The sequence below is a fragment of the Ovis aries genome, chromosome 12 (assembly GCF_016772045.2).
Source record: "Ovis aries strain OAR_USU_Benz2616 breed Rambouillet chromosome 12, ARS-UI_Ramb_v3.0, whole genome shotgun sequence".
Lineage (NCBI taxonomy): Eukaryota > Metazoa > Chordata > Mammalia > Artiodactyla > Bovidae > Ovis > Ovis aries.
The window spans coordinates 62,999,304-63,023,640 of record NC_056065.1 but is presented as its reverse complement, the minus strand read 5'-3'; the positions used below and the strand labels follow the sequence as shown (position 1 = coordinate 63,023,640).

The 24,337-nt window shown below is 41.4% G+C and overlaps 1 protein-coding gene across 1 annotated transcript in view; it reads right to left on the bottom strand.

Annotated features, from left to right (window-relative positions):
• The window catches only part of RGSL1 (regulator of G protein signaling like 1), a 66,585-nt gene that overhangs the window by 29,977 nt on the left and 12,271 nt on the right, over positions 1-24,337 (bottom strand). The window contains exons 7-11 of the mRNA XM_060395964.1: positions 22,974-23,941; positions 15,675-15,737; positions 15,011-15,233; positions 11,292-11,399; positions 693-798 (exon numbers count right to left, since the gene is read on the bottom strand). Of these exons, the coding sequence (XP_060251947.1) occupies positions 693-798; positions 11,292-11,399; positions 15,011-15,233; positions 15,675-15,737; positions 22,974-23,941 (1,468 nt within the window). The remainder of the gene's footprint in view (positions 1-692; positions 799-11,291; positions 11,400-15,010; positions 15,234-15,674; positions 15,738-22,973; positions 23,942-24,337) is intronic.

The window sequence follows — 24,337 nt, the reverse complement described above, 5'->3', positions numbered from 1 at the left end:
GGAGAACTTTATTTTGTAGAGATGGAACTTATGCTAAGGTGAGTGGAAAGAAAGAGTGGGCATTTCTGAAAGAAAAGATCACAGACTCTTTGTCTAGCATTGGGAACTTATCAGAGGCTGAGACAAGAAGTAAGGAGCTAGTTAGGAGACTACTACAGCTGTATGCAATCCACAAAAACACAAACTGGCAAGGACATCCATACAAAAATGTTTCTTGGAGTACTATTCATAGCAATGAAAAAGTAAAGATAATATACATGTCCACTAAAAATATATAGTTAAATAAACCATGCAACAGCCATAGTATGGAAGAAGGTAAATCTATTTATATTGATATGAAAGGATATCCATGATAGCTTGTTAAGTTTTAAAAAGTTATTGTAAAAAAAAATAGAGAATTAATTCTCCAGTATTAAAACTTAAACCTTATACAATTATTTAGACCAGGGCAACAATGTAATTATATTTTGAATTTAATATTTCTGATTTATTAAAAATTATATTTTAGAACAACAACAAAAAAGAAACAGTTTTAAAAAAATAAATAAAACGTTATTTATAATATATATTGCATGGTACAAATTTTAGAAAATAAATAGTGATTTAAAATAACAAAGTATCCCTGTGCATGTACAGAATAATTAAGGAGAGCATGTGCCTGGACATATTGCTGTGACCAGATCCTGTCTTACCTGGGTCTTATCGAAGGCTTCCTCACATTAGCCCTTTTAAATACTGACATTCTCCTTTTTGAGGGTAAAATCGTCTTTGGTTCTCTGAAAATTTCTACAGTAAAATCTAAAAATAAAATTACAAAAGTGTGGAACATCATATTATAAAGAACACTGCAGACAGTAAGAAAGAACAAAGTACAAAGGACATTATCATACATTGAATGCGTGTAGAAAAACCGAAGTCCCCAGTGGCCAGTGGCCTGAGATAGCAGCTGTTATGGGGACTTGCTCCCTAAAACTCCCCTTCATGGATCACAGTCTTGTCATGGCAAAGGGACTTATGTAACCCTATGAAGCTATGAACCATGCTGTGCAGGGCCACTCAAGATGGATGGGTCATAGTGAAGAGTTCTGACAAAACCTGGTCCACTGGAGAAGGAAATGGTAACCCACTCCAGTATTCTTGACTGGACTAACCCATGAACAGTATAAAAAGGCAAAAAGATATGACACCGGAATATGAGCCCCTCAGGTTGGGAGGTGTCCAGTACGCTACTGAAGAAGCGCAGAGGACAATTACTAATAGCTCCAGTAACAGAGAAGCACCTGGGCCAATGTGGAAACAATGATCAGTTGTGGACATGTCTTGTGGTAAAAGGCCGATGCTGTAAAGAACAATATTGCGCAGGAACCTGGAATGTTAGGTTCATGAATCAAGGTAAATAGGACATGGCCAAGAAGGAGATGGCAAGAGTGAACATTGACATCTTCAGTTCAGTTCAGATCAGTGGCTCAGTTGTGTCCGACTCTTTGTGACCCTATGAATCACAGCACACCAGGTCTCCCTGTCCATCACCAAATCCCAGAGTTCACTCAAACTCATGTGCATCGAGTTGGTGATGCCATCCAGCCATCTCATCCTCTGTTATCCTCTTCTCCTGCCCCCAATCCCTCCCAGCATCAGGGTCTTTTCCAATGAGTCAACTCTTCACTTGGGGTGGCCAAAGTATTGGAGTTTCAGCTTCAGCATCAGTCCTTCCAATGAACACCCAGGACTGGTCTCCTTTAGGATGGACTGTTTGGATCTCCCTGCAGTCCAAGGGACTCTCAAGAGTCTTCTCCAACACCACAGTTCAAAAGCATCAATTCTTCGGGGCTCAGCTTTCTTCACAGTCCAACTCTCACATCCATACATGACCACTGGAAAAACTATAGCCTTGACTAGATGGACCTTTGTTGGCAATAATATCTCTGCTTTTTAATATGCTATCTAGGTTGGTCATAACTTTCCTTCCAAGGAGTAAGTGTCTTTTAATTTCATGGCTGTAATCACCATGTGCAGTGATTTTGGAGCCCCCCAAAATAACATCTGACACTGTTTCCACTGTTTCCCCATCTAGTTCCCATGAAGTGATGGGAGCAGATGCCATGATCTTTGTTTTCTGAATGTTGAGCTTTAAGCCAACTTTTTCACTCTCCACTTTCACTTTCATCAAGAGGCTTTTTAGCTCCTCTTCACTTTCTGCCATAAGGGTGGTGTCATCTGTATATCTGAGGTTATTGATATTTCTCCCAGCGATCTTGATTCCAGCTTGTGTTTCTTCCAGTCCAGCGTTTCTCATGATGTACTCTGCATAGAAGTTAAATAAGCAGGGTGACAATATACAGCCTTGATGTACTCTCTTTCCTATCTGGAACCAGTCTGTTAATCCATGTCCAGTTCTAACTGTTGCTTCCTGACCTGCATATAGGTTTCTTAGGCGGCAGGTCAGGTGGTCTGGTATTCCCATCTCTTTCAGAATTTTCCACAGTTTATTGTGATCCACACAGTCAAATGCTTTGGCATAGTCAGTAAAGCAGAAATAGATGTTTTTTTGGAACTCTCTTGCTTTTTTGATGATCCAGCGGATGTTGGCAATTTGATCTCTGGTTCCTCTGCCTTTTCTAAAACCAGCTTGAACATCTGGAAGTTCACAGTTCACATATTGCTGAAGCCTGGCTTGGAGAATTTTGAGCATTACTTTACTAGCGTGTGAGATGAGTGCAATTGTGCAGTAGTTTGAGCATCCTTTGGCATTGTCTTTCTTTGGGATTGGAATAAAAACTGACCTTTTCCAGTCCTGTGGCCACTGCTGAGTTTTCCAAATTTGCTGGCATATTGAGTGCAGCACTTTCACAGCATCATCTTTCAGGATTTGAAAGAGCTCAACTGGAATTCCATCACCTCCACTAGCTTTGTTCGTAGTGATGCTTTCTAAGGCCCACTTGACTTCACATTCCAGGATGTCTGGCTGTAGGTGAGTGATCACACCATCATGATTATCTTGGTCATGAAGATCTTTGTTGTGCAGTTCTTCTGTGTATTCTTGCCACCTCTTCTTAATATCTTCTGCTTCTGTTAGGTCCATACCATTTCTGTCCTTTATCGAGCCCATCTTTGCATGAAATGTTCCCTTGGTATCTCTAATTTTCTTGAAGAGCTCTCTAGTCTTTCCCATTCTGTTGTTTTCCTCTATTTCTTTGCACTGATCACTGAGGAAGGTCAAGTGGTCTGGTATTCCCAACTCTTTCAGAATTTTCCACAGTTTATTGTGATCCACACAGTCAAAGGCTTTGGCATCTTAGGTATCAGTGAACTAAAATTGATGGGAATGGGCAAATTTAATTCTGAAGATCATTATATCTACTACTGTGGGCAAGAATCCCTTAGAAGAAATGGAATAGCCCTTATAGTCAACAAAAGAGTCTGAAATACAGTACTTGGGTGCAATCTCAAAAACAACAGAATGATTTTGTTTCTTTTCCAAGGCAAACCATTCAACATCACAGTCATCCAAGTCTATGCTCTTACCACTGAAGCTAAAGCAGCTGAAGTTGATCAGTTCTATGAAGACCTACAAGACATTCCAGAACTAACACCAAAAAAAAAAAAAAATGTAGTTTTCATCATAAGGGATTGGAATGCAAAAGTAGGAAATCAAGAAATATGCAGAGTAACAGGTAAGTTTGGCCCTGAAGTACAAAATGAAACAGGGCTAAGGCTAAGAGAATTTTGTCAAGAAAATAAGCTGGTCACAGCAAACATTCTTTTCCAACAATGCAAGAGATAACTTTACACATGGACATCACCCGATGGCCAATACAGTAATCAGATTATATTCTTTGCAGCCAAAGATGGAGAAAGTCCATACAGTCAGCAAACACAAGATCTGGAGCTGATGGTGGCTCATGAGTTCCTTAGTGTAAAATTCAGATTTAAATTGAAGAAAGTAGGGAAAACCAGTAGCCCATTCAAGTATGACCTAAATCAAACCCTTTGGGATTATACAGTGGAGGTGACGAATAGATTCAAGGGATTAGACCTGATAGACAGAGTGCCCGAAGAACTATGGAGAGAGGTTTGTAACACTGTATAGGAGGCAGTGACCAAAACCATCCCAAAGAAAAAGACATGCAAGAAGGCAAAATGATTGTCTGAGGAGGCCTTACAAATAGCTGAAACAAAGAAGAGAGATGAAAGGCAAAGGAGGAAGGGAAAGATACACCAAACTGAAGACAGAGTTCCAAAGAGGAGCAAGGAGAGATAAGAAAGCCTTCTTAAGTGAACAATGCAACGAAATAGAGGAAAACAATACAATGGGAAAGACCAGAGATCTCGTCAAGAAAATTGGAGATACCAAGGGAACGTTTCATGCAAAGATGGGCTCAATAAAGGACAGAAATGGCAAGGACTAAACAGAAGCAGAAGATATTAAGAAGAAGTGGCAAGAATGCACAGAAGAATTGTACAAAATAGGTCTTAATGATCTGGATAACCATGATGGTGTGGTCACACCTAGAGCCAGACATCCTGGAATGTGAAGTCAAGTGGGCCCTAGGAAACATACTACAAACAAAGCTAGTGGAGGTGATGAAATTCCAGCTGAGCTATTTCAAATCCTAAAAGATGATGCTGTTAAAATGTTGCACTAAGTACTATATATTAGCTACTGAATATACTGACTTTACATATAAAAACACATATAGATTATAAGTAAATGGATAGAGAAAAATATACTATGCTCACACTAGTCAGAAGAAAGAAAGAAGACTTCCCTGTAGTTCAATGGTTAAGAATCTTCTTGGCAATGCAGGGGACACAGGTTCTATCCCTGGTTGGGGAAGATCCCACATGCAACTGAGCCCATGCACCACAACCACTGAGCCCTCACTCTAGAGCTCATGTTTTGCGATGAGAAGCCACAGCAATGAGAAACCCACAGGCCACAACTAGACAGTAGCCCCCACTAGCCTCAACTAGAGAAAGCCCGTGCATAGCAATGAAGACCCAGCATAGCCAAAAATAAGTTTTTTCTTTTTTAAAAGAAGAGTATTAATTTTATACAGAACAGTCTTCAGAGAAAGTAGTGATATCAGAGATTAAAAAAAAGTATTACATAATGATAAAGAACTCTCTGAGAAGATACAACAATTTTTAACATACATGTGCCTACTGGAGTATCAAACTATGTGAACAAAACAAGAGTTCTATGTGTGACAGAACTACAAGGAGGAAAATGTAAATCCGCTTTCAAGGTTGGACACTTCAACACTCCTCCGTCACAGATGGAAAGATCCAGCTGGCAGGATATCAGTAAGGATCTAGTTGAAATCAACAACACCATTAATCAACTGGAGCAATCAACTAGATAGCTACAAACCATTATATCAAACAGCAGTAGAATACACACTTTGCTGAAGCTCACATGAAACATTTACCAGTGCTGAACACATTCTGGGCCATACACATACCTTAAAAAATTTAAATGAATAGAAACCATACATCTGCTGTCAGACCACAAAGCAATTAAACTAGAACTCAATGACAGAAATATAGCTGGAAAATCTCAAAACACATGGAGATTTAAAAACATACTTCTAATAACACATGGGTCAAAGAAGAAAATTTAAAAGTATTTTAAATTAAATAAAAATGAAAGCACAACTTATCAAAATTAGGGAGATGAGAAAAAGTAGCAATTAGAGGAAAATGTATAACATTTCATGCATATATAAAAATAGAAGAAAGATCATCTAAATCAATCATTTAAGTTTCTACCTTAGGAAGGTGAAAAAGAAGAGCAAATAAAATCCAAAGTAAGCAGAGGAGAAGAAATCATAGAACTTAGAGCAGAATTCAATGAAATTGTAAGGAAATCAATAGAGAAAATCAATGAAGACAAAATACGGTTCTTTGAAAAAATCAATAATATCAATAAGTCTCTGGCTAGACTAAGAAAAACAGAGAGAGGACACAGATTACTTGTATCAGAAATGAAAGCAAGAATATCACTACAGATACCATAGACATAAAAAGGGTAAGAAAAGAATACTAAGAACAACTCCATGTCATATAGATAAAATAGACCAATTTCTTGAGAGGCATGATTTACCAAAAGTCATACAAAAAGAAATAGATGATCAGAATATATATATATATATATATATATATATATATATGAAATATGAAGATCTTTGTATGGTATCTCAAAGCCCATCAATAAACAACCACTAAGAAAGAGGCACTAAAGGATCAAGAAGATGAAGGGACTTAGCCAGTTGATATCAGCAAGTCTGATATCACAGTCCATCTGAAATCACTGTCTGTCACAGTCCATCCTAGCATTGGCCCAATGAGCTCATGAACAGAGTAGGTAGGTGAAAGGGATGGAGGCTGTGTATGGACCCAGTAGCATGGGCCCCATACTCATTAAGGCTGATTTAGCTACCAATGCTGCCAAATGTTCAGCTTGCCAGTAGGAGACAAACACTAAAACTCACATATTTCAACATCCTTCACGGAAAGCCAGCTACCCACTTGGTGGCAATTTGATGACATTGGACCTTTTTATTCTGGAAGGGGCAGCTGTATTGGACTGGAACTGACATGTATTTCTAACTGTGAGGTTTCAGCTAGCATTCATATTTGGGGCTTACAAGTGTTTGATCCCCTGAATAGGATCCCCAGTAACGTTGCCTCTGATCAAGAGATATCCTTACAGAAAAGCGAATTGGCAAAGGGCATACAATAAATAGTGGGATCCACTGGTTTTGTCACCTGTGAGAGCTGCTGGCCTGGTAGAGTAAAAAAGCCATTTTTTGAAGGTCTAGCTGTCTGTCACATCAGCTTAGAGATGATACTTTTTGAAAAATGAGGCATCATCCTCGAGGAAAAACTGAAGACTATAATACAGTGCCGTGGCCCCCAGTGAGTCGAATATCGAATATGAGAATCAAGGGATGACAGTAGAAGAGTCACCATTTACCATCAGTATTGGCGACTTCCTTAGGGAAATTTTTAATCCTTACAACTTTAGGTTCTGTGGATCTGGACCAGAGCTGCCCAATAGAAATATAATGGGAGCCACATGTATTATATAAATTTAAAATTTCTAGCAGTCAAATTGAAAAAAAAACTGAAAGGAAAAGAGTGAAATTAATTTTAGTAATGTGCTTCCAGACTCCTGGAAGAACTGTTCCAAGATGGGTTAAAATTTCCTTACAAAGTAAGTGGACAATACTGAGTGCTCTGGTGCATTGCCTTAGCTCATTTCTTTGGGAGAAAAGCACTCATTTTCCCAGCTGCCTGGAGTTATTGGCTGCTGCCACGGGTGAGGTCCCCTCTGGAAGTAAGTGTCTTTGGCCAAAGGGCACTGCCTGACCCAAGGTTATGTCCTCCCAAAGTCAGTCACATCCCATGTGAGTCAGTAAGGAGGTACAAGTTTCTTGCCTCAATGAGGGACAACTCTGCAGGAGGGCTGAGAGGAGCCACTCCACGTTCAAGGTCAGGAGGGGTAGCGGTGAGGAGATACCCCTCATCCAAGGTAAGGAGCAGCGGCAGTGCTTTGCTGGAGCAGCTGTGAAGAGATACCCCACGTCCAAGGTAAGAGAAACCCAAGTAAGATGGTAAGTGTTGCGAGAGGGCATCAGAGGGCAGACACATTGAAACCATAATCACAGAAAATTAGTCAATCTAATCACATGGACCACAGCCTTGTCTAACTCAGTGAAACTAAGCCATGCCCTGTGGGGCCACCCAAGATGGGCGGGTCATGGTGGAGAGGTCTGACAGAATGTGGTCCACTGGAGAAGGGAATGGCAAGCCACTTCAGCATTCTTGCCTTGAGAACTCAATGAACAGTATGAAAAGGCAAAATGATAGGATACTAAAAGAGGAACTCCCCTGGTCAGTAGGTGCCCAATATTCTACTGGAGATCAGTGGAGAAATAACTCCAGGAAGAATGAAGGGATGGAGCCAAAGCAAAAACAATACCCAGCTGTGGATGTGACTGGTGATAGAAGCAAGATCCAGTGCTGTAAAGAGCAATATTGCATAGGAACCTGGAATGTCAGGTCCATGAATCAAGGCAAATTGGAAGTGGTCAAACAAGAGATGGCAAGGGTGAACGTCGACATTCTAGGAATCAGCAAACTAAAATGGACTGGAATGGGTGAATTTAACTCAGATGACCATTATATCTACTACTGCGGGCAGGAATCCCTTAGAAGAAATGGAGTAGCCATCATGGTCAACAAAAGAGTCTGAAATGCAGTACTTGGATGCAATCTCAAAAACGACAGAATGATCTCTGTTCATCTCCAAGGCAAACCATTCAACATCACAGTAATCCAAGTCTATGCCCCAACCAGTAATGCTGAAGAAGCTGAAGTTGAACTGTTCTATGAAGACCTACAAGACCTTTTAGAACTAACACCCCCAAAAGATGTCCTTTTCATTCTAGGGGACTGGAATGCAAAAGTAGGAAGTCAAGAAACACCTGGAGTAACAGGCAGATTTGGCCTTGGAATATGGAATGAAGCAGGGCAAAGACTGATAGAGTTTTGCCAAGAGAATGCACTGGTCATAGCAAACACCTTCTTCCAACAACACAAGAGAAGACTCTACACATGGACATCACCAGATGGTCAACACCAAAATCAGATTGATTATATTCTTTGCAGCCAAAGATGGAGAAGCTCTATACAGTCAACAAAAACAAGACCAGGAGCTGACTGTGGCTCAGATCATGAGCTCCTTATTGCCAAATTCAGACTTAAATTGAAGAAAGTAGGGTAAACCACTAGACCATTCAGGAATGACCTAAATCAAACCCCTTATGATTATACAGTGGAAGTGAGAAATAGATTTAAGGGCCTAGATCTGATAGATAGAGTGCCTGATGAACTATGGACGGAGGTTTGTGACATTGTACAGGAGACAGGGATCAAGACCATCTGCAAGAAAAAGAAATGCAAAAAAGCAAAATGGCTGTCTGGGGAGGCCTTACAAATAGCTGTGAAAAGAAGAGAGGTGAAAAGCAAAGGAGAAAAGGAAAGATATAAGCATCTGAATGCAGAGTTCCAAAGAATAGCAAGAAGAGATAAGAAAGCCTTCCTCAGCGATCAATGCAAAGAAATAGAGGAAAACAACAGAATGGGAAAGACCAGAGATCTCTTCAAGAAAATTAGAGATACCAAGGGAACATTTCATGCAAAGATGGGCTCGATAAAGGACATAAATGGTCTGGACCTAACAGAAGCAGAAGATATTAAGAAGAGGTGGCAAGAATACACAGAAGAACTGTCCAAAAAAGATCTTCATGACCAAGATAATTACGATGGTGTGATCACTCATCTAGAGCCAGACATCCTGGAATGTGAAGTCAAGTGGGCCTTAGAAAGCATCACTACGAACAAAGCTAGTGGAGGTGATGGAATTCCAGTTGAGCTCTTTCAAATCCTGAAAGATGATGCTGTGAAAGTGCTGCACTCAATATGCCAGCAAATTTGGAAAACTCAGCAGTGGCCACAGGACTGGAAAAGGTCAGTTTTCATTCCAATCCCAAAGAAAGACAATGCCAAAGGATGCTCAAACTACTGCACAATTGCACTCATCTCACATGCTAGTAAAGTAATGCTCAAAAGTCTCCAAGCCAGGCTTCAGCAGTATGTGAACTGTGAACTTCCAGATGTTCAAGCTGGTTTTAGAAAAGGCAGAGGAACCAGAGATCAAATTGCCAACATCCGCTGGATCATGGAAAAAGCAAGAGAGTTCCAGAAAAACATCTATTTCTGCTTTATTGACTATGCCAAAGCCTTTGACTGTGTGGATCACAATAAACTGTGGAAAATTCTGAAAGAGATGGGAATACCAGACCACCTGACCTGCCTCTTGAGAAATCTATATGCAGGTCAGGAAGCAACAGTTAGAACTGGACATGGAACAACAGACTGGTTCCAAACAAGAAAAGGTTCCAAACAAGAAAAGGAGTTTGTCAAGGCTGTATATTGCCACCCTGCTTCTTTAACTTCTATGCAGAGTACAATCATGAGAAATGCTGGGCTGGAAGAAGCACAATTGGAATCAAGATTGCCGGGAGAAATATCAATAACCTCAGATATGCAGATGACACCACCCTTATGGCAGAAAGTGAAGAGGAACTAAAGAGCCTCTTGATGAAATTGAGAGGAGAGTGAAAAAGTTGGCTTAGAGCTCAACATTCAGAAAACCAAGATCATGGCATCTGGTCCCGTCACTTCATGGGAAATAGATGGAGAAACAGTGGAAACAGTGTCAGACTTTATTTTGGGGTTCCAAAATCACTGCAGATGGTGATTGCAGCCATGAAATTAAAAGACACTTACTCCTTGGAAGGAAAGTTATGACCAACCTAGAAAACATATTAAAAAGCAGAGACATTACTTTGCCAACAAAGGTCCATCTAGTCAAGGCTATGGTTTCTCCAGTGGTCATGCATGGATGTGAGAGTTGGACTGTGAAGAAAGCTGAGCCCCAAAGAATTGATGCTTTTGAACTGTGGTGTTGGAGAAGACTCTTGAGAGTCCCTTGGACTTCAAGGAGATCCAACCAGTCCATCCTAAAGGAAATCGGTCCTGGGTGTTCTTTGGAAGGAATAATGCTGAAGCTGAAACTCCAGTACTTTGGCCATCTCATGAGAAGAGCACTGGAAAAGACTCTGATGCTGGGAGGGATTGGGGGCAGGAGGAGAAGCGGATGACAGAGGATGAGATGACTGGATGGCATCACTGACTCGATGGACGCGACTCTGAGTGTACTCCGGGAGTTGGTGATGGACAGGGAGGCCTGGCGAGCTGTGATTCATGGGGTCACATTGAGTCGGACACGACTGAATGACTGAACTGAACTGATAGGATCTGCTGATGTTTATCAAAACTACCTCACAGTTCAGCATCTACCTCTGCCCAGTTCTGCTTTCCTCACCCCCATATGGGTGTTATTTCTAAGAACATACCCTCCAACAAATTTCCTTTCACAAAACTATGACTCCAGAAATCTTAGTAGGAGACAAATCTGCATTGTTGAAAACCCCAGAATGATAATTAGTTAAGAAAGTAGGAATTAAGAATTCCATCATCGTCTTCATTCATTTACAATCGCATCTGACTTTCATGATGCCCTTCTTTGGCTTTGTAGGAGAAAAGGCAGACGTGGTCATCCTCTGCTGACCATCCTTCTTTTGGTTTACGCCCCTTGAGATTTTGAGATTATCTCTTACCTGGTTGTCTCACATTTTTCCTTGAGTTTAAACACTTACCTAAATGAGGTAATTTTTCACAATATATTTTGTAGTCATCACTGATCTTCTCTATGGCCACCTTTGGATACTTATAACAGAGTTCCTCAAAGGCCATTTTCTCTATGTCTATCAAATAGGGAAAAACAAAAATGGAGTCTTGTTGTCTACTCTGGCTTCAAAGATTCACGCACTTTTTTTTTTTTTTTGCAAGTATTGTCTTTAAAATGCTATTTAAGTAGGACAATAGTGTTTTACTGGAATGTTTATATAGAAAATACAAGTTTCCTAGGCCAAATTAGAAGCAAGAAAATACTGCCTCCCCTGTCCTCTAGAATGAGGGCTTTTGCCCTTCTTGGGGAGACCTGACCCATGGAAATTTTCTGCCTAAGGGTAACTGATATGACTTTGAAAGAGGCACTAAGTGTTAACATATATACTAGAAGTAATTCATCCAAATGAATATGGACCCCTTCAAACCCCATCTGGTATAGGGAGGAACTGCAAATGCATTCAAATATTCTGCTATTGCGCCAAAAAATTTGATGCAATTACCTTCAGAATTGACAACTCATATCTCTGAATATCATCAATAGTTGTGAATAATTGTCCTTTGAGAGTGAATTATTTTTTTCTAAAGGTAGCTATATATCATGTCTAGTCGTGCATGGTGAATTGGGAGGGAAAGACTTTCTGTATTCAAAATGAGATGGGACTGTAAGGCTGAGGCAGCAAGAGAAGTTTTAATGAGGTATTAGGCAATCCTAAAGGAAATCAGTCCTGAATATTCATTGGAAGGATGAATATGAACTGATGCTGAAGCTGAAACTCCAATACTTTGACCACCTGATGCGAAGAACTGACTCACTTGGAAAAGACACTGATGCTGGGAAAGATTGAAGGTGGGAGGAGAAGGGGACGACAGAGGATGAGATGGTTGGATGGCATCACCGACTTGATGGACATGAGTTTGAGTAAACTCCAGGAGTTGGTGATGGACAGGGAAGTCTGGCGTGCTGCAGTCCATGGGGTCGCAAAGAGTTGGACACAGCTGAGCAACTTAACTGGTACTGATAGGCAATGGCAGAATAGCAGCACTGTGCCTACCAACGTCAAAACACTCATTTGTGTTATGAGCTCTGAGATTTAGGTCCAGGACTTTTTCAGGTTATACTGGTGGGATCTAGAAGGAATATGGGGTGTGGCCCTCTGAATGTCAGTGTCCTTATGTCAGCACTGTCACTGTCATCATAACCATCTCTCAGTCAGAAGGCTCTGCAGTGGTAAAAGCAGTGGATTATTGTTGCTATTGATTCTGTCTTCTAGTCTTTCATCAATCCCTCCCTTGCTAAGAAACCTTGGGCAAGACTCTTACCTCGGCTCAGTTTCTCTACAAGAAGTATGAGAGTATTCTAGCTCTGATGCTCAGAGTTTATGGCATAGTCTGAGTGGAGGCATCAGCCTACTTGGGGAGCCAAGGTCTGGACTTGGACAAATGCATGGGAGGCCCTTCATTGGGGTAGATTTGCATTTCAAGAAAGCAATGGCGGAGGGTATGCTGGAGGGAGGGAGGAAGGGGGCATCTCCATGGAGGTGATTACCACTCTTCCTGGTCCCTCCTGGCATTTCATGGCCATCAAGGGGAATGCCCCTTGCCCAGCATGTGTAAGGTCAAATTTATCAGCCATCCTTTCTTTCACTTTTCTCTTGATTCCTGGGAGAGGATTTGGAATGTTTGGGATTTAGAGAAGGGGAAATCCTAAGGTAAACCAGATGGCCTGTTCATGCTAGCTTTTAATAATTCATGCCCAAGTATGTTCCAAAGGGCAAGCACCCAAAGCAGCCTGCTTTGTACACAGAGTGCACATCAAGATTTTAAAAGAGGTGAGGGTTACATTTTTAGTGGAATCTAACAAGTACTGCTTGTTGAGGACCTACTTGCTGTGCAAATGCATTACCGCCTATCCTTTCAACAGTGTCATCATCCCCATTCTACAGATGAGGAAATGAGACTCAGGGAGATACAGTGGCTGGCCAAGTAAGCTCACAGAGCAAAGGAGTGGTGGAAATGAATTTTCAAAGATCTTGATTACAAATTTCATGGCTGCAATCAGCATCTGCAGTGATTTTGGAGCCCCCCAAAATAAAGTCAGCCACTGTTTCCCTATCTATTTGCCATGAAGTGGGCTCCAAAATGGCTGATTGCAGCCATGAAATTAAAAGACACTTACTCCTTGGAAGGAAAGTTATGATCAACCTAGAAATCATATTCAAAAGCAGAGACATTACTTTGCCAACAAAGGTCCGTCTAGTCAAGGCTATGGTTTTTCTAGTCGTCATGTATGGATGTGAAAGATGGACTATAAAGAACGCTGAGCACCCAAGAATTGATGCTTTTGCACTGTGGTGTTGGAGAAGACTCTTGAGAGTCCCTTGGACTGCAAGGAGATCCACCCAATCCATCCTAAAGGAGATCAGTGCTGGGTGTTCATTGGAAGGACTGATGTTGAAGCTGAAGCTCCAAATCTTTGGCCACCTGATGCGAAGAGCTAACTCATTTGAAAAGATCCTGATGCTGGGAAAAATTGAGGGCAGGAGGAGAAGGGGACAACAGAGGATGAGATGGTTGGATGGCATCACCAACTCAATGGACATGGGTTTGGGTGGACTCCGGGAGTTGGTGATGGACAGGGATCGCTGGTATGCTGCGATTCATGGGGTCACAAAGAGTCGGACATGACTGAGCGACTGAACTGATTACTAATATGTATGTCGTGACTCAACAGAATGTCAAAAAACAGTTATTACCAGCTTTTACAAAATGAAATGGAATAATATAGAGAGTACATAATCTTATGTAATAAGGACAGGTGTTGCTTTGTGAAAAAATTTTAATATATATTTATACACACACATACATATATAGGTATATGTTTCCCGAAATGAAGTCAAAAGTATTTATGGTGCTTTGAAGTTTGAGAAATATTGCGGTACTCTGACTGCCTCAGCACTGATAATTAAAGCAGTTTGTTCAATTTGAACAATACTGGCTACTTTTACTATTGCCAAATGTTGTGTTAATAGCTTTCATGGATGGTCTTGAGTCATCTTCACAACAAGCCTATTATTCCTATTTTACAGTTCAGAGAAACGGGGCTTGAAGATAGGTTAAATACATTGTTCAGGTTCACACAGTCACTAGCAGAGCTAGGATATAACTCAGATCTGTGGGACAGCGGAGCCTTGTGTTTCTAACCAAGGCTCTCCACTGCCTGGGTGGCTGGTGTGTTATGTTGGGGGAAGCAAGTGGCTGTTAAAATATATATTCACAGAAATGTCTTAGACCTGATTCTGGGGAGGTATGGCACATGTTTTTCAGATGCATGAAAGGGAGTAATCAGTATAACTGTGGTGATGTCTTGGTGGGCATGAGCCTGGTCAAACTTGAGTTCTCTGGTTCCCTTTCAGAGCCAGTGGGGGGCTCTGCAGTCAGTCAGTCTGGATTCAGATCTTGACTCTGCCACTTACTGTGTGACCTTGGAAATGTAACTTGTGCTTTCTGCGCCTCAGTCACCCTGTACTTACCTCACGTGTTATTTGGAAGATCAAATGAGGTCCTCTTTATCACCTTTGCACTGCATAGTGCTGACACATAGTAAATACTTAATGTTAAAATACTAATATTTCACAGCTGCTTGTATGTAAAGTTAAAAAAAAAGAATTATGGTGAGTGACCTTACCTGTCAGAAACACTGGAGACTTCCTTTCTACCCGGAGGGACCCACCTTGCTTCAGGTCCTCAGTAGCTATCTTTTGCCATTGCATAGATTCCATTTCTTCCATGTTAGCCAAACCCTGGCTTAACTCCAGTGATTCCTCAAATCTCTTGTAAAGAAGAATGATGTCTTCTTTGCCTATAGATTCTTTTTTATGCCACTTGGCGCTGATGATCCTGCTCTGAGTCTAAGAGAAGGAGATGGTGGCAGACAGCATTTGCTATAGGAACTAGGCCAGAAGCAAGATTTTTACAGCTCGGTCCTTCTTTGCCTCCCTGTCACCTGGACTCTGATTATTTTCAGTTTGTTAAGAACTATTGTTCCTTTACAGATACACACACACACACACACACACACACACCCCATACATAGCACACATCTTTGAATCAAACTCCTTCTCTGTAAGTGAGAAATTCTATATGAATGTGACTTCTTCAAAGCCAGCTTATGCACTTGAATCTTTTTCCTTGAGAGGTTTCTCTTTAGAACATCAGAGACCATCCACCCCAGTTGATAGAAAACTACTTAACATTTCATTGACTTTAACAAAGAGCACTTCTGAAAGAGCAGTAACTCCCTTTTCTTCCCTCAACCTCATGATTCCTCCCCAACTCAAAGTCCCTCCTACTGTAAAAATGAGAAACCAGTAGTCCTCTTCATCCAGGAATTCAGTATACCAGGGGCTGAGGATCTGAAATCCAAATACAACATAAGCATTATGAGGAGATGCTTGCTCCCTCTGTCCTACTAGTATTCACATGGGAGAAGAGAAGGCTGCAGATTCTGGATTCTCTAATTTGGAGATATGGAATAGCAAACATTAGCCATGACCAACCAGGAAGTATTCCTTTGTCTCTCTGAGTATGACAGCTCCCGTCACAGCCTCTCTCTGAATCTTAGAGAACAGTGATTGATATGTACCTAAGAAGAGGCTTCCCTAGTAGCTCAGACGGTAAAAAGTTTGCCTATAGTGCAGGAGACCAGGGTTCAATCCTGAGTCAGAAAGATCCCCTGGAGAAGGGAATGACAATCCACTCCAGTATTCCTGCCTGGCGAATTTCGTGGACAGCGGAGCCTGGCAGGCTACAGTCCATGGGGTCGCAAAGAGCTGGACACAACTGAGCAACTAACATGTTCACCTTCACTTTGAGAATAGAAACAACAAATCCTTTATTGAAGGGCAATTATTTGACATCTACATACTTATTTATTCCTTTGTAAAGTACTATCTCATTTAATTCTTAAAAGGGTCCTGGAAACCAAGCGTCTCTTTTTGGTATGTCTATTCTTAACATCTCCCACTTGAAGCCCTTACCCACTTGAATACTTCATCAGATTAAAACAAACAAATAAACAACAACCAGAAAAATCCCACAAGTCAGTGCTTAGCTAGATTGATTTATCTTCACTTACTTTCATTCATTTGTTAATTTATTTGATAACTATTTTCTGAGCTCCTCCCATGTGCCAGACACCGTGCACATGACTAAGAATACAGAGACCAATAAGCTACAAGCCTGCTCTCAAGGAGTTCACTTTGTCATAAGACTCGTGCTATGACAGAGGTGAGAACAAAGTCCTCTGGGAGCAGAGAAGAGGAAATAATTAGCTATGTTTTCAGTTCAGAAAATCCAAGAAAAGTTCATAAAGGCAAGAAGAATTAAATCACAATTTATACCTTGCAGTATAAGTAGGAGCTCATCATTCTGACATGGAGTAAAGGGCTTTCAGCTAATCAGAAGAGATAAAGCAAAGAGACAGAGAAGGGAAAGAAAATGTATGAGAACAATGAGTATTCCAGGATGGCTGAGCTGCAGCATTCTTGTAAAGAGCTCAGGGGTGGGGCAATGGCAAGGAATGTGGTAGAGAAGGCCGATTCGGACTATATATAAGGAACTTGAATGGTTTGATAAGTAGTCTGGACATTATTTTACAGGCAATAAGTTGCTTATAATAATTTAAAAGAAACGTAAGATTGTCTCCAGAAATTGCCCAAGTCATGCTGCCAAAAGGTGAGTTTAAGAGCATGAGTTTTAATAACTTTATCAGATGTCGTAGGCTTCTGAGGAAACCAAAGTGAAGTATATTCCTGAAAGAATTCAACTCAGTGATTGAATAATAGCAATCTATAATGTAGCATAGTGTTACTAATGGATAAGCTCTAAATATATATGTATCAAATATTAAGACAACATGTGAAATGAGTATTCCATTGATGTCTATTTAGGTTTCAAAGATTTATGAGTGGCGACATCAGCATCATGGTATAAGATGCTCCCTTTGTCTCTCTCCTTCAATTTACAACTAGTGAACACCCACAATTCAACAAATGCTTCTCTGTCCAACACACCAGGATGCTCACGGGGTCCACCCATCTGTACACTAAAGATGGGTGGACTGGCAGAAGCATCCACAACTCCAGCTCCTTCCCTCCCTTCCCTTCCTTCCCTCCCTTCCCTCCCTTCCCTCCCTTCCCTCCCTTCCCTCCCTTCCCTCCCTTCCCTTCCAGCACCTGATCCAGGTGTTCCCGGACACAGTGGAGATGTCCATCATCCCAGTGCCCCAGGAAGTGATGCCAGTGACAGCAACGGTACCACCAGCAGCAAGGTACCAGACACTCCAGAAGTGCAAGCAGCAACCATGAAGACACCAGGGAGAACTCTAGCAGAGGTGGTGGAGGACGGAAAGTGCCAATTCTCAAACACAGCCAGAGGCACTCAGGTAAGAGAAAGCGAAAACTTGTGCTATATCACCTCCTACTAAGAAACAAAAGAAAAGCCTCTAAGTACCAACTTTTTGAATTGTTGTTGTTTAGTTGCTAAGTCATGTACAGCTCTTTTGTGACCCCATGGACTGTAGCCCGCCAGACTGTAGCCTGGAATTCTCCAGGCAAGAGTACTGGAGAGGGTTGCCATTTCCTTCTCCAGGGGATCTTCCCAATTCAGGGATCGAACCCTCATATTCTCCACTGACAGATGGATTCTTTATCTCTGAGCCGCCAGCGAAGCCCTTTGAATTGTTATAATCCAGTTATAAACCCTTACCTAAATAAGAAGGATGTTTGCTACTAATACTTCAAATGCACTGGGAGAGGAACAACTTATCAAGCACTATGAAGAACACAGTCACATGGTATCATTAAAAGAAAATGATGGTTCTGCAGAAACCAATTCTCCACTAAAGTCATGAAATATTACAATCTAACTGTTAGAGAATTAAAAATCATTTCATGAAGAAAATCAGTGAGCTGTAAGACAAAAATTAGAAAAGCAGTTCAATGAGTTCAGGAATAACATTAATGAACAGAGGAATACTTTCCCAAAGAGAGACTGAAACTCTAAAAAAAAAATCAAACAAAAATTCTGAACCTGAAGAACTTGATAAATGAGATGAAGAATGCACTGGAAAGCACTGGAGGGAATTCCTTGGCAGTCAAGTGGTTTAGGACTCCATGCTTTCACTGCTGTGGGCCTAGTATGGTTGGAGAACTGAAGTCCTATAAGCCACATGGCATGGCTCAGGAAAAAAGGGAAAAGAAGCACTGGAGATAGAGCAGACTATATTGAAGAGAAGATCAGCACACTCCAAGATAGAAATCTAGAAATGGTACAGAGAGAAGAGGAGAGAGAACTCAGAGCCCAAAAAGAAGAAGAAAAAGGAGAAGAGGAGGAGGATGAGGAAGAAAAAGGACAAGAGTTTCTACAAGAGCTATGTGATTTCATTAGGAAGGGCAACATAAAGCATATCCCAGAAGGAGAAAAGAAGGGAAAGGGAGCAGTGAGTTTATTTAAAGAAATAATACAAACCTGGGGAAGGAACTGGATATGCAAGTTCATGAAGCTAAGAGAATACCTAATTATTATACCCCAACCCAAAAGGACATTCTCCAAAACACATTGTTTTAAAACCATGCAAAGTTGATGACAAAGAATTTTAAATGAAGCCAGAGGAAAAAAATAACGGTAACCTACACAGGAACCCCCATTAGGCAACCAGCAGATTTCTCCTATCAATTATCTAATAATAAATAAAATAATATCTAAAAAAACATGATTTTTAAAAAATTTAACCTACTATTTTTATTTTTCTATAGTTCTTTTTAGTTAGACTGTTAAAAGTTTCCTTCAGAATTGAGTTTGTCCGTCACTTGGTAAATGTTCTTGGCCTCTCCTCAGGACAGCGTGTAAGGAGTTAGATAGCAAATATTTCAGTCTGTGTGGGCCACAGACCATACTGTCTGCTGCAGTGAGTTAACTGTGTAGTTGTAGCACATGATAGCATATAAGCAAATGGGCGTGGCTATGTTGTAATAAAACTTTATTTATGGACACAGAAATTTGAATTTCGTATAACACCCATGTGATCTGACGCATTTTTCTTTTGACGTTTTTTTCCTACTGTTAAAAAATGTAAAACCAGGGAGTTCCCTGGCAGCCCAGTGGTTAAGGCTCCACATTTTTACTGCAGAGGGCATGGGTTCAATCCCTGATCAGAGAACTAAGATTCCACAAGGCCAAAAAAAAAAATAGCCAAAAAAACCCAAACCCCCAAAACCCACAACAGCAACACCCTGTCTATTAAAGATACTGGTGTAAAACCAGTCTTAGCTCGCTGGCTATGTAAATGTATGAGGTAAGCTGGATTTGGCTCCAGGACTGGAGTTTGCTGACTTTGCAGCAGGACTAGGGGAATCTGGAGGCTGGCTCTGCACTTGCCAGGAGACAACAGTGAGAACTCTGACCTTGCTCTGTCATCTGTACAATGAGAGTGGAAGCTGAGGGAACCTTCCTCTGATGCTAAGGTTCTATGGATCTGATTAAGGGCTGTTAAGAGGATGAACGTTTGTATGTCACCACTTGTCAGACGCTGCACACACTGCCTTTCTCTGAGGGGGCTGTTATGATCCCCACTGTAATGCTGAGGAGGCAAGGACAAAGGGACCCCACAGCCTTCTACCTCAGATAAAACAGTCTGAAAGTGGAGACGCTGGCCCTCAAATTCACAGCTGTCTGCTCTCTTCACTAAAACTCAATGTCCTTTGTGTCTCCAATCTTACTTCCTCTCTTTAAAAAAGAAATTTTTATTGTTGTAAAATATATATGAAATTTTCCATTTCAACCATTTTTTATGTGTACAATTCAGAGGCATTAATTACATGCATTATATTATACAACTGTTACCACTGTCTATCTCCAAAACTTTTTCATAACCCCAAATGGAAATTCTGTACTAATTAAGCAACAATTCCCCATTTTCTTTGCCCCCAGCCCCTGGTAACTGTGAATCTATTTTCCATTAGATTTTCTCTTAATTAAGGAACTTTCAGTTTAATTTCTTATCATCATTGTTGGTCTCCTTGTCTATGAAATTCCATATCCCTGACATCTTCAGCACTGTCTCTCAATCTTCCTCTCTCCATGGCTGATTCATGTCAATGTATGGCAAAGCCAATACAGCATTGTAAAGCAAAATAAAGTAAAAATAAAAATTTATTAAAAAAAAAGAAATGCACAGGAATATGGGAGAACGGGAAAAAAAGAAAACAAGAGCCGACTTTAAGACTGATGCTCTGTCTTCCACATCTTTCCCTTTTCATTTATTTGCCTTTTCAGTATAGTATCCTCAACATTTCTATAAATTTATTGAATTCACAAATATAATAACAAAATATGATTTTGTCCCAATTCTCATTTTACATCTGAGGACAAAGAGACCTAGGAAAACTAAAGAATTTGGACTTCCTAGTTTGTTCAAGACCACCTAGCCAAGTGGTCCTAAAACCAGGATTTAAAACTTTTCCCCTATATTCTGCATGGATTCTGTTTTCACATAAGTGAATCAGAAGTTAGGAAATAGACATATGTTAGCCGGCATGCTATCAGTATTCAACAAAAGGTAACTGGATAATTGGAGGATGGTTGAACGGATGGATGAAAATGAGAGTTATTATAGAAACAAGGGTCTCAAACCAGAAAATATTGTCCTGAGCAAAGCCCAAAGTAAGGGTCATCTCCAGTTGGGATTAGTTGATTCAACAAATGACTGCTGAATGTACTATTGAGCACTCAACACTACCCTATCAGCACTACTGAGCACTCAGCACTACACTGCCAGCAGCTTTCTAGATGTTTGGAGACTAGTGATGAAACATAAAAACCTCTGCCCTCATGAGGAGAAGGAAAAGAAGCAAAATATGTTAAAAAAAAATCTACCTATATAACACACACATATATAACATGTATACACATTGTGTATTTATTTAAAATATAATACAGGTATATGTGTATATAACAGATGTACACTGTACACACAAATGCATATATGTACATCATAAGGATTATACATGCATACACACAAAGTGTATGTATGTATGTGTGGAAGGATACATACATGGATCCAGATCACGGTAAGTGCTAAGGAAAAAAAGCAAAATGGGGATAGGGCTGAAGTTTTATGCAAAGCGGGCAAGTAAGGCCTCACTGAGATGACCTGAGCAAAAACCTGAGGGAGGCAGGGACTCAGTCACATGGGGATCCACACATTACACACAGCAGGAGCAGCACGCCTGAGCTGGCCATGTGTCTGGCACGACCAAAGTGATGAGCACGGGGGCAGAGGAAGGTGAGGCAAGAGGAGAGGCAGAGGACGGATACTGTAGGCCTTGCTGGTTTTAGCAAGGACTTTGGCTTTTACTGGAGACAGCCATATGTCTTCAATGCCCTCACTTTTATTTTCAGTTATATGTTGTGGCCAGTGTGGAAATGGATCTGCTGAGGGTCAAGAGCAGATCTAGAGGCATCATCCAGGAAGCCATTGCAGTGATCCAGCTGAGTTTGGACAGAGCTTGGATAAGAGTGGTTATAACAGGTGAGGGGAGGAATATCAGATTCTGCATATTTTTAGGGTTGGACCAACTGAATTCACCCATAGACTAGGCATGAGTGGGAAACAAAGAGGTGAGTCATAAATGATATCAAGATTTTTAATCTTAGAAACTGTGATAGCCCAGCATTGTCTAATAATATAAATACCTTTAATATCTTTGCAGCAGACCAAAGGCCAAGGGAGGGAGCTTTGCTGTGTGGATTTGCTGATGCAGGAAACATAGCCTATCTAAGCCTCCATCTAGTTCCAAATGCCTCCACAAAGGGTAGGGCAGGTAGGGAGGAGGGCTCTGGAACTTCTACTCGGGAACTGTGCAGACAGCTTTGACTGCACACCCCCGGGACAGATCTCATCCAACATTGCCCAGATGTGCAATCCTGGATAATTAAGGTGCCTTGGAAATTGTGCTGGACTTACAGCCAAGAACTCCTGGGCTCTAACCCTGGTTCCTCTACAAGTCGAGCACAACTTCCAATGCACCTTACTGGCCCTGTGGTTTCCCTACCCTTCTTTGTAAGTAGTCCCTTTTTACTGAGCTCTCTCCTCAATTTGGCTCAGCCACTTGTTTTCTGCCAAGATTTTGATAGTAGTCAACCAATTACTTCCTGTGGGTGTCTAGGACAGCCTCAGCTTTTATCTAATGTTTTGGAATAAGAATAAATCCTCCCACATGGCCATTTCCATGATGGCTAGTCTAGGAAAGGGAGACCTTGTATTTTGATTCATGACATTTAGCTCAGAGTTCTTAAAACATCCTTCAGTAGAAGAGTCTGAGGTTGGGAGACTCCATATCAGGGGGAATTGAAGGAGAAATAAAAGGTGGGTAGTGACTACTCTTCCAATTCATCCTATTTCGGTGTTCTGGCTACTTCTTGGGAATTCATATAAGTTACTCATAAGAGATCAACCAACTCGTCAATACGTATTGTGTGGGTAGTTGTATCATTAAGTTAGTCAGTATAGATGACCAGGTAGGATTCAATTTGGTCAGTCTTGACCTAATCTTCCAGATACTAACCCATTTCTGTAATGCATGGCCTACCTTGCAGATCTCCTTCTGGGTTCTGGGAATCCAGGGGTTCACATCCCCAGAAGGCAGCATCTCCTTCAGACCTTCAATGGTTTGGGATTTGAGTGGCAGGCGTGGACCAATCTGCTCATTCAGGTATAGCTCACAGATCCTGTTGCCCAGCATGTGCCGAAAGATGGCTTTCCCAGTCTTCCTGTTTCTCATCAGGACACTGAGGAAATGATGCAGGTCCTGCCAGAGGTCCAAGAGTTGGACCTCCACTTTCAAATTTAGCTTCTTCAGGTGGTCCCGGAAGGGACTCCCCGCACAGGCATCTGCACACAGGGCCCAGTGTGTGTAGCCCAAGGAGAGGTTCTGCTTCACAGCCTTCTTGATGGTCACGAGGGAGGAGTAATTGATGATGGGGGTGACAGTCCTCAGGCGGGTTGAGAATGCTGTCTCAAAGAGGCCCTCCATGTGGAGGTGGCTCTTGGCTTTCTTCTTCACATTGGACTTCCTGGCATAGAGAACATCCTCTTCTGGGGAACTAATGATTCTGTCCTTTGAAGAGGCCTCCTTCAGGAAAGGCTTTTGTAGGACCACCTTGTCTTGAGAATCCAGCTCCTGGGGGGGCACTGTGTTGGTGTCTGGATGGGCCTCCATTTCCAGAGACCATGAGCCACGCTCTGTGAAGTGCCACATCTTCCTCTTAATCTTCCTGCTTGAGTACTTCTTCTGGGGTTGGTGGGCCTTCCTGATGTTCATGTTCAGAGGGAGCCCTCCTTCATGGGTGCAGCAGATACTACACAGGCGAGTCTCGTATTCCTGCATCAGAGCCCGGCACGATTCCTCCTGGGCCATGGCTGTCTTGGCATGGGTGTAAAAGTTGGGCAGCCAATAGCTCTGGAGTTTGAACAGGGCTACTTTCTGCATGTGGCTCAGGATCTCCCTCCTGGTGGTGGACTGGTTGGGATGCCAGATGGACAGGTTCAGGAGGGCCTCTGGGAAGAATAAAGAGAGATAGAGGATGAAAATGATGTGGGGATAGTTAGGTTTCTGAAATTTTTCCAAACGTACTTGTGTTTCATTCATTCCTCATGCAACCCTAGACAGGTCAGAGATGAAGTGAACATGATTTAAGGGTTTGCTCAGCACACAATGACCCCTTATTACTCTCATCACCTTGCTTCTTCCCCAGAGAGATAACCATTTCGTGGGATTCCTCGAGTTCCTTTTTAGACTACTGAACATTATTGTAAAGAAAAGCAGTGGTACCAGAGAAACATGTACCTCTGAATGGAATTTCTCAAAGTTAGATCTGAGTAAAGGAAGGAGTTTGGACTGGATAATTTGGTAAAGTCCTGACTAGCCCTGACTTTAATATCATCAATTCCCAG